Consider the following 10,475-nt stretch of genomic DNA (forward strand, 5'->3'; position numbering starts at 1 on the left):
GCTGAACCATGAGACACTGGGGAATTCTGCTTTGATTCCTTCTCTCAAGTGCTTGTGAATCATAAATAAGTTCCTGGGTCATATGTACCCACTGGGACAACTTGTTCCTTAAAAATTAAGTGGAGGAGAATTTGTTCAGACATTAAAAAAAAAAAAAAAAGTTAAGTATAATAAACAATGCTCTATCTAAGATTCTGATTTTAAAGTGTAATGAAGTGACGTTCTCCAGTCTACAGTCACTCATTTCCCTTGGAAATTCGGTCAAGAGGATTATAATTTCAGTTTCTTGATTTAAGGCAGTTTGTGTGTCTGAACTATTTGCGAAGAAAAAAATTCAGATATATTCAAAGTTAAAATTTTCACCCTGTTTACTTTTAGATGTGTTAATGTGAATCATATTTCTTGCCTCTGCTATTATTGCACATCTGTGGCTTATTCTTTGTTTCTGGAAAAATCTTACCTTGAGGGACTAAATTTAGTAGGAAGGGAGGATAATTCACTTGAAACTGATACCTTTTTTTTCTAGATTGGGCTACATTGCATCTGTAAACAAAACTGTTTGCTTGTCTAGGATGGTGAACCATTGAATCATAATTTCATTCCATTGGACATACAGCTGGATAACTGGGAGGATTTGCCAGAGAGTTTCCAGCATAAACAAAATCGTTCATTGGTAAGAACAAATTCTACTGGCGCAGTAATCTAATATTTAAAAGGAAGGGCTTTGACTTATTTTTTTTAAATCAATGCGGAACACTTCCAGGCCTTGGGATCTAGGCACAGTTTCATCAGTGCGAGCAGATCTTATAAATGTTGATGTGAATATTAATTATGCAGTCTGTTACTTTGGCAAATTATCATGCCTCCTGTTAGCATTTCGGTAGATGGAATCAACCAGGCATCATTTACTTTCTCATTTACAGGATTAGTAACTAACGTTCATAAGTCAACAAAATCGCATTTTAAAGGTTATGAATTAAACGGGGCACATTATGAATACGAATGTGCTAGATTGTGTCAGAGCTGCCGTTCTGAGCAGGCCTCCACTCTCACTTCTTCCTTCGGCCCTCTAACAATGTTCAAAGCAGCGCAGGGCGCAGCTCCACTGAGACATGTCCCTGTGGTTACGTCAGTAACAAAGATCACGTCCATGGTAGGGTTTGAGGAGAACATTAACACTGTAAAACCAAGTACTCAAGTAAGGAAATCCATAATTTAAATTGGATGTGCAATATTACCTGCTTAACATAGTTTTCTTAACTGTGTTTTCTCCATTTGAAGAGAACCATAATTTAGAAAATCAGATTCTGTTGTGTGAGAGCAAAGCTGATTCTTTTTGGTAGGTTCTCCAGCAAGGCTGGAACTCGGATTCATAAGACAGATACCTGACTGACTGAGCCAACAGTTTTGTGAAGCTGCTAATGAGTGGGTAACACAGATGTTGCCAAAGGATTTCAAAGCTGTTTGCTAGACTGAAGCGACGAGTTAAGAATCCCATGTTTGTGGGCAGCGAGTGGCACTGCCTTGTGGAACATCCTGTCCCTGTACAGGATGTCCCCTGTCCCTGGAACATCAGCCTTATCCTCTAGATTAGAAAATCTGTATTAGTAAATTCTCCCTGAAAGAATCAGGGAAATACCTTCTCGTTTCTGTTTCCACCCTGCCATTTCATTCACTTCTCTCTTGCTGCTCTGACTCTGAGGAGGTGGGACTCATCTGTACACTTCTACATTTGCCATGTCAAAATACTCCAAGGAGAAAATCATTGCCGCGTCGTAATCTTGAAGTATGGCAGTTTGTTCTTGGATAAAGCTGAAGTCACAATTAAGTTCATACTGCACAGTGTGTTTATTCTTCCCATAGTCCGTGTCCAGAAACAGCGTGATACTGACTGCTATAGGGAGTGGCAAGTCAGCGAGGAAAAAGGGGAATGGAAAAAACCCAAGCCCCTTGTTCAGTTGTCATATTATTACTCCCATTTATTTTCTGTTGTAGGGATGAGGATGGGATGAAATAATTTTTCTCCTACACGTATCCTAAAGCAAGCCACATTATAAATTCTAAATTCCTATGTAGGAACGGGGTTTTTTTACCTCACTTCCTCACTCTTCTGAGGGCACATTGGAGTTATTGAGAAAGTCCGTTAGTCTTACCAGTCCTGTCAGTTTACAGCTTCAAAGTTGGGGTTTCTTTTGTGGCTTCCCAGCACGTAAACAATATTAGATTCAGTACCAGAAATTAAATTCCTCCTGAACCTCTTTATCTTATTATACTTTCCAATTCTAAATGCAAAATAAAAGGTGATCAATATTATGCCATATTCTCCATTTCCACTATGAAATACTTCGTTAAACAGTTCATAAGTTCTTCCTCGGGATCCTGTGGTGGTGTCAATTTGAGAGTGCTCTAAAAGAAGATGAATTGCAGGTTAAACTGCTCAATACTATTGTTCTTTGAATATTTTGGTGGTAAAGCATGTCTCTACTTGCCTGGTCACGGATCTTAGCGTGCTGCGCTGAGATGCCACAGCGAAGAGGATGACAGTATTGCCATAAAACAGATTTGTGATTAAGATAATTTAGTGACCTGATTTCTCATGTCATTAATCGCTAATTTACTATAATATTTTTTATTACATATGTTTTTCTCATGCTGTACTATTGTAAAGGAATATTATAACCTCAAAACAAGTACGTTGGTGATTCTGTTAAAATTTTAAAATTGGAAAACTTTTGTGAGAAATAGTTGAATTGAACAGCTCTTCCACTTTACCCGTGGCTACGTCTTTCACACTGACATTTGAGGCTATAACACTTAATCCAGTGTTAAGCATGTATCTGTTAGAAGGTTAGAGGAAAGAAGAAAGGTGGCCCATTAAACCCAGTTATAAATGCTGCTCAAGTAACGGGAGCAAACTTGCCTTTTCTGGGAGGCCTGGTGCAAGAAGAGAATTGCCGCTGCACGAAGAAAACTTTTGCATGCCTGTTTCTCCCATCAGCAAAGTCTTGCTTACACAAGAAAGGTTTACCTGGGGCTTTATCATAGAATCATAGAATGGTTTGGGTTGGAAGGGACCTTGAAGATCATCCAGTTCCAACCCCCCTGCCCTGGGCAGGGACACTTCCCACCAGCCCAGGTTGCTCAAAGCCCCATCCAGCCTGGCCTTGAACACCTCCAGGGATGGGGCAGCCACAGCTTCTCTGGGCAACCTGTGCCAGCGTCTCACCACCCTCACAGTGAAAAATTTCTTCCTAATATCAAACCTAAATCTCCCCTCTTCCAGTTTGAAGCCGTTCCCCCTCATCCTGTCACTACATGCCCTTCTTTGTCAAGAAACCCTTCTTCTGTTGCTATACCTTAGATTAGTAAAGGTCATTTCTGGCCTTATTTTCTACCTTCTGTATTGACAAGCCTATTGTAGCAAAACTGTTATTTTAGACAGTGCCAAAGCTGTTGGACTTCTTCAGCAGGTGGTGGTGGGGGGTGCAGCTTGTATGAAAAATGACTTGAAGAGACTATCTCTGATAATACCAGCTGTTTTCATCCAGTTTTGAATGTATTAATTCATAGCACTCTCTCACTGTAATTAAGTAGTTCTGTGTAATGCCTGTCTTGCTGCTGACAATAGCATTCTCTACCAGATACTGAGGTTTGTGAAAGAATGGAGTCATCTAACAGCAATGAAACAGAAGATTGTCAGAAAAAGTGGTCAGATATTTTGTAGTCCTATTCACGCTGCGGAGGAGTTGTGTAAAAAGCAGTCAGCGGTCAGCAGCACAAAAAGGTAGGTGGTTTTTCATTTTTTTTCCCCTCTTACTAATTGCTGCAGGAGGTTCGATATGTTTAATGTAGTTTTCAGTGGAATGATGCTGAGACTGTAAAGTGGTTGTTGGATGATTGCTTGTCACATAGTGACAAACGTAGGCAACCAAGCACGGCAGTAAATCTGTTGCAATGGAAGTGTTTGCGTCCCTCTCCACCCCGTGCCGCACTCAGCAGCTCTTCCGGCTTCGCTCCGCTGCATGTTTAAACACCTGGAACCTGCCAGAGATTTTTTGAGAAAAAATCATGATCTCAGGGATTCGAAAGAAAAGTAAGGTCAAAGAATCTTGTTGTTTTCCCTGCCTGGAAGCAGGAATACATCATTAGTTGCCATCAGTGATGCTGACGCTTCATTCATAATTCACAGCCTACTCCAACCCTTCCTGATACTCATTTTTATTTAAGCAATTCTGTTCTCTGTGGATGACATTTCTCAAAACTATTGTTTTCCTTGCTGGGTGTCACTGAAAAGGGCTAGTGTTTAATCCTGGTTAAAATCTAAATTTACTTTTTTTCCGCTTTTTTTTTTTTTTTCCTTTTTCTGATACACTGTCTTCCCTCATAGACATTTGCAGCTTCAGTGTAGTCATTGCCCTCCACAGAACTACTCATGCGTACAGGTTACCTCAGCAAGGTGCCTCTGCAAACTCGCTGAAACAGTTTCATTCCTCTCAGTCCCTACTGTTACATTCTCCAGGGTGACTCTATTTTGGCTGTAGGTAAGAATTCAAGTAAATAAATAAAGTTTGTAATTCCAGTTATATAAAGAGACCCAGCAGGCAGTAAGTGTTTCTTAACCTGTTGCCAGAGCGTTTCATTCCATAAAGAGTAGGAAAGATCTAACTGTGAACTGGGTTAAAAAAATCTATTGTAACCTACAGCGGTCTTCTAAGGTAATATATAGGGTTTGGCATATGTATAGTACAGAGAGGTGTACTTACAAGAAACAGTCTGATTAGTGGTTTTTGGAAGAATGATCAGACTGAAGCAATTTTAAGTGTTTTAGTTAAGAGCCGTCATGTTTGGTAGGTTTTTACATTAAAATAAAGTAGTGAGTTCAAACACAACTGAGGGAGCAAAGAGTCCTTCAGAGGTTGTAAAGCTCCCTGTATTGGCTAGAGTAGCAGTGAGACGTCACCCAGCCAGAACAAAACGGCTTTCAGGTTTCACTGTCAGGCAATATCAAATTGCTTTCATTTTCCTGTTTTTTATATATATATACAAACAACTTACCTGTTTGCTGGTTGGAGCTGAGTCTGGTTTTAGAAAAAGGTATGTAATATGGAAGTATTATGGTGAAGTATGTTTTCCTAACCTTTATTCATTTCTCATCCAGGAAATGAGGGATGTGTTAAGAGAATATACTGTACCAATCTTGCTGCAGCCAATAGTGAATATACTTTGAGGGAGATTGTTCCCTTTGTGGTATATTGACAAGATTTTGAATTATTTTAGGTACATGACCAAAGAGGATGTAGCAGCAGCATCGCTTAGCAAAGCTAGCAGCAGCGGGGGCAGCGTGCGCCTCATCTCAAAAGAAAGCGGAGTTTGTCTGAAGAATGAAAACGCCTCTATTGAGCAATCAGGTCGTTCCACAAAGTAAGTTTATTAATGCAATAAGATGATTAAGCTGTTTCTCCACAGATTACTTTTTTTTTTTTAAGTAGCAAACTTATTTGCCATGACTATTTACCTTGCTAAGTACAGTGTTTAGATAAGAAACTTCCTATAGTGCTAATGAGCTATGTTTTATTCTTCTAACAATTTAGATTACATCTGTCGGCTGCTGGTATAACTACTAATTAACTGAATTGATTAAAATGAAACAAGAAAATAGTTATGTGATTTGGTTAAAGAAAAAAAAAACGCTAGCTCAGGCCTGCTTGTGAGGTCAACAGCAAATTGGGGACACCAAATTTGCTTCTATTCTGCCTTAAAATTTAGAAAAAGGGAGAAAAGAACGTGAAAATTCTAGACAGAAAATGCCCTTTTAAGAAATTTTCTTAAACAAGCAGTGTGTATCCTGCCTGGAGGTAAGCCTCGTTTAGAGTGGGAAATCGATAGATAGCTTTGAAAGTCACATAGAGAAACCAGGATGTTTTCTTTGACTTTTTCCTTCTGCTAAAGAGGGGCTGAAACATTTTACATTTGTATGTGTGCTTGCCTGATAGAAGCCACCCTTTCTTTATAAATACAGCATTATTTCAGCTAATAATTCAGCATACATGTGTAAATGTAGTGAGATGTGCAAAAGAAAAATCTGTCTTATATTATTAAATTAGGTTTAAATGGAAATTAAACCAAGTGGATGATTTGCACTGTGCAGGTATCAACCTGAGCAAGGTATTTCAACTGAAGTTGGTATTTCAGAGCATAGAAGATACCTAATGGAAATATACAGTGTGTAAAAACAAACAAAAAAACCCCAAACACCAAGCCACCAAAACAGACTCTGGAATTGTTTGCTGAATACCTCCTTTATTTACAGCTGTACTTTGTTCTCTGCAAACAGGTTGCTTTCAGAAGATAGAAAAGGCGCGTCAGCTCTTTGTTCGGAGCAGAGCGACGCTGAGGGCTCCTCCCTGTCCAAAGGTTATTTGCAAGCCCTGGACAGCCAAGGGAACCCGCTCTGTCTCAGCTGTCAACAGCCAACAGCTCAGCTTGAGCCAGGCTGCCAGGCACGCGCCTGGGACACGCGATTCTGCTCTCACGCCTGCCAGGAGGACTTCTCGATTCGCTCTAGTCAGAGCTACCTCAGGACGAAAGTGTTTGAAATCGAACACGGTGTCTGCCAGTTTTGTAATCAAAACGCCCAGGAGCTTTATCTCAGCATCAGAGATGCGCCCAAGAGTCAGCGTAAGAAACTTCTGGAGAGTTCTTGGATGTCTCGCCTCCCGCTCGGGCAGGTAATAGTACTGGGTTTGAAGCAGTAACAGCTGATCTGTATATTCCTGTCGCATAGTTCAGAGAAATCCAAAATGTTCTTACAGGTTTAAGAGAGAAGGTTCACCTAGCACCAACAGAATAAGAAAAAACAGATAAACAAAACAAAATCCCAACAGTTTCTAACACATTTTTCGTCTCTGAAAGGCACAGGCATCAGAATTTGATTCCTTAGGGATGTAAATATTGCAGCTGGTTGTACTCGAAATGCACTTCATTAATGAACTATGGCTATGAAACAATTTAAGAATGAATGTAGTCCAGCACTACTGGGTTTTTCTGACTTTGCAGAAAGTTTGATAGGAGCTTAACAAAAGCCAGTTAAGGCAGTATCGACTCAAAATGCATTACAAACTACCACCATTCTTCCACAGTTGTCATTGCTTCTTCGCTGACTTGAAGGCAGTGGAGCAGCGAGGGAGAACATTCCTACATGAAGTGATATTTTTATTCAGAAGCTAAAACGCTGTTCTATTTTCTGCTGCAAAGTTGAAATTCTGCTTCTGAAGTTACTGTTTCTAAATTGTTTAAAGAAATTCTGCAGACACCCACTGAGACTTGCAGAAGAAAACATCATTTGCCGTCACTTGTCGTATGCATGAGATCAGCTTTGTTGCTTGCAGGTTTTTTAAAATAAGGTGGCGCACATCCAAAAGACGGCAATGAGAAGCCCTGCGGAGCGGGGTCACTTACACCCTGCGAAGTGAGCACAACTCTGTGTTGTGTCTAAGTTACCTTTTGAAAGCTGACATGGGGCTTTATCACCTCAGGTTTCTCAATGCACATTATTACACTTCCCACTGTCTTGATCAAAAACGTAAATGACAGATGCCTAGTTAGGGTCCACTTCTTCAAGCTCTTTCTTGCATATTTTTTTTTACTTGCATATGTTTTTTTTTTAATATCAGCACTTGATGTTGATTGATAAAGTGATATTGAAGATAACTTACGTACCAGTCAAGAAAACAGAACCTTTCATTCTGTCTTTCCTCCATCCACTGCCGTGTGGTTCAGCATGCTGCAGGCTCGGTGAAAAGATGCCAACTACAGTTACAGTGTTTGCTTGTCCAGTGGGAGTAACAAAAAAATGCTAATGATTACTTTCTTTCTCTTGATGAAAACCATGAACACCTACTTCCCTAAATTATTTCCTTCTTCTTACGGTAGAACACACACGTAGTTGAGAAGAAGTATCTAATGCTTCCAATGTCATGTCCTTTGTTACTGCAGTTGAATGAAATTCTGACGAACCCGGCGGAAGGGCAGTTCTGGCAGGTAGACCACATCAAGCCCGTTTACAGTGGAGGAGGACAGTGCTCCCTGGAAAACCTTCAAACGCTGTGTACAGTCTGCCACAGAGAGGTCAGTATGGTACAGCCACAAACCCCCACCCTCTCCCACGGCCATCTTGTGGAACGCGCACCGGGACAGTATTTATTATCACAGAAGGATTTTGGGCGCAGGGACCCCGAGAGGTATCACAGCCTGACCCAGGGCTCAGAGCAGGTTGCTCAGCACCACCCAGTGCAGTCCTGCACCATCTCGCCCCGGTTAGCAGCGCCTGCCCACCCTCAGGGGAAACCTCCTCCCATGTCCCGTGGTGATGCCCCGGGCAGGGTGCTGTGGCTGCTGCCATGTGCCCCTGGGGAGGGCCTGGCTCTGACACCTCCTGCCCCTCCTTTTGGCTGCAGGAGACTGTATTTGGGTTCCTCCTCAGCCCTGTGGTCTCCAGCTGAACAATCCCTGTGCTCCCAGCCTCTCCATCCCACCCAGTGAGGATGAAACTCAACGGTTACGATGCAAGTTTCCTCAGGATTTAGGAAAAATGTCCCCTTAATAAACATTTGTATTTTATTATGTTGTCTACCGCAAAATTAGACGGAAGTTTAACTGTGGGCTAATGCTTTCCATCGAGCGCACTGTTACCAAGTAACCATACTTACTGAACAGACCTGTCTTTCCCTTTTGCAGAGAACTGCAAAACAGGCCAAGGAGAGAAGTCAGATGAAGAAACGTTCTTTAGGTACAAAGTATGGCTGTGACATCACAAAATTTTTTGTGAAGATGTAAAATGCAAAATGTATTCAGTTACATTAGAACTCAGAAACCACTACAGTTATACAGACTTCCTCGTGGCATATAAACCTTTCTATCATGCTGTTGGCAGAGGGAAGAAAATACAGAATTAGAACCAAGAAATCATTTATAACACTGATTGTCAGAGGGCCTTGGGGAGTGCATCCAAGGTATTGATCGTGGTTATGTTTTTATGACCCTGTAGTTTAAAGCTAAAGTTCTGTGTGTAGCCTTAATGCAATTCTGAAGCATTACTGTTTTCCTATTATATGGTGTAATACCTGCAAGAATTTGAGGAATTTCTGTTGAAACTTCCATTGGTCTTACAGGGTTCAGTTGTACTGGGGACATTATGGACCAAGAAGGTATCTTAATTTAAATTCTTTTCTTTGTTCATGTATCAAAATTACTGGAGAAAACACAGGCTCAGACATCTATTATCACAAAAACAGCATAAGTGATTAATTTGGATCTTCTGAAACCATTAATAGCAGCCTTGGGAGTGCTCTGATCGGCCATGAAGGGCCGACTGGTGGGACTGGGACTGGGCCTGGCTTACAGGACTGTGGCATTTAGAATTAATGTCTATTGAAATCTGTTTTTACTTAAGCCAACTGGTATTAAGAACTTATTCATGATAAGGAACAATAAATATTACCAATTATCTCATCAAAGGTAATTTCTGGGAAATGCTAGAGTTGCTTTCTCCTTAACAAGACCGCAGTGATGCTGGTTATTTTGGACTGGTTATGTGGCTTTCTTTACGGTTACTTCAAATAAACACATTTCTCTTTCCTGGTGATTTTTTTAATGCTTTTTCTGTCTGTTCTCCCACCCCTTGAATGCCATAAGTCAGTAGTAACTGCCGCTACGCTCCAGCCCTTTTTCTGGAAGTACATGACTGCAAAAGTGCAACTAAGACCAGCTTGATAACTGAGGGATTTTCAAATTTATACAGCCTTTACAAGAGGACACGCTTTAATGTGTGTCCATTTCATGGACAGCACCATTTCATGAAGACAGCACATCAGGAGAGGAGGAAACCAAGACTATCAGGGAAGAAGCTCAAGTTAAGATTGCTTACTCAGTAATTAGTCTAATGCAATTTCTTTTAAAGCAGCTAGACAGTTAAACAGCAGCTAATTTAGTCTCTTTCTCACCCCCTCTTACTGGGGGAATTTTCCTCAGGTAAATACAACAGCCTGGAGAAAAAATTCTGTGACAATTCTTTTTCTGAAGAAAATTAACTCTTCTTTATCCTGAAAAACATATTTCTCCTTGATACAGGTTTATCCGAGGGAAACACTCTAAGCCCTGGCCCCTACCCCATCAAAGGAGATTTAGGGTAACACCGTTACCCTACTACCTGAGACAGAACTTTCTATACTGAATGTAGTCAGTCATAAACAATGGTGTTCCTAGGCGAAATCATGCCAGGATGACATTTAAAAAGTATTTTGACAAAAACCATTGCTAGTACCCAAAGAAGTCTGCGAGCCAATAATAAATTCAGGTTTATTGAATAATGTCAGCAATACTGTAGCTGTTTTTACATTTCATTTTGTAAAGTAACGTAACACTCTTTTGCTGATTCTCACTAAAACACACAAAGATCACTGTAAAGCAACATTGGC

General features: G+C 40.6%; 1 protein-coding gene across 1 annotated transcript in view; it reads left to right on the plus strand.

Annotated features, from left to right (window-relative positions):
* ZRANB3 (zinc finger, RAN-binding domain containing 3) overlaps positions 1–8,835 on the plus strand; it is a 46,444-nt gene extending 37,609 nt beyond the window's left edge. The window contains 6 exon segments of the mRNA XM_009895851.1: positions 572–673; positions 3,642–3,784; positions 5,278–5,421; positions 6,335–6,728; positions 7,996–8,127; positions 8,737–8,835. Of these exon segments, the coding sequence (XP_009894153.1) occupies positions 572–673; positions 3,642–3,784; positions 5,278–5,421; positions 6,335–6,728; positions 7,996–8,127; positions 8,737–8,835 (1,014 nt within the window).
* Positions 8,836–10,475: the final 1,640 nt, after the last annotated feature.

Source organism: Charadrius vociferus, unplaced genomic scaffold (genome assembly GCF_000708025.1).
Source record: "Charadrius vociferus isolate BGI_N301 unplaced genomic scaffold, ASM70802v2 scaffold862, whole genome shotgun sequence".
Taxonomy (NCBI): domain Eukaryota; kingdom Metazoa; phylum Chordata; class Aves; order Charadriiformes; family Charadriidae; genus Charadrius; species Charadrius vociferus.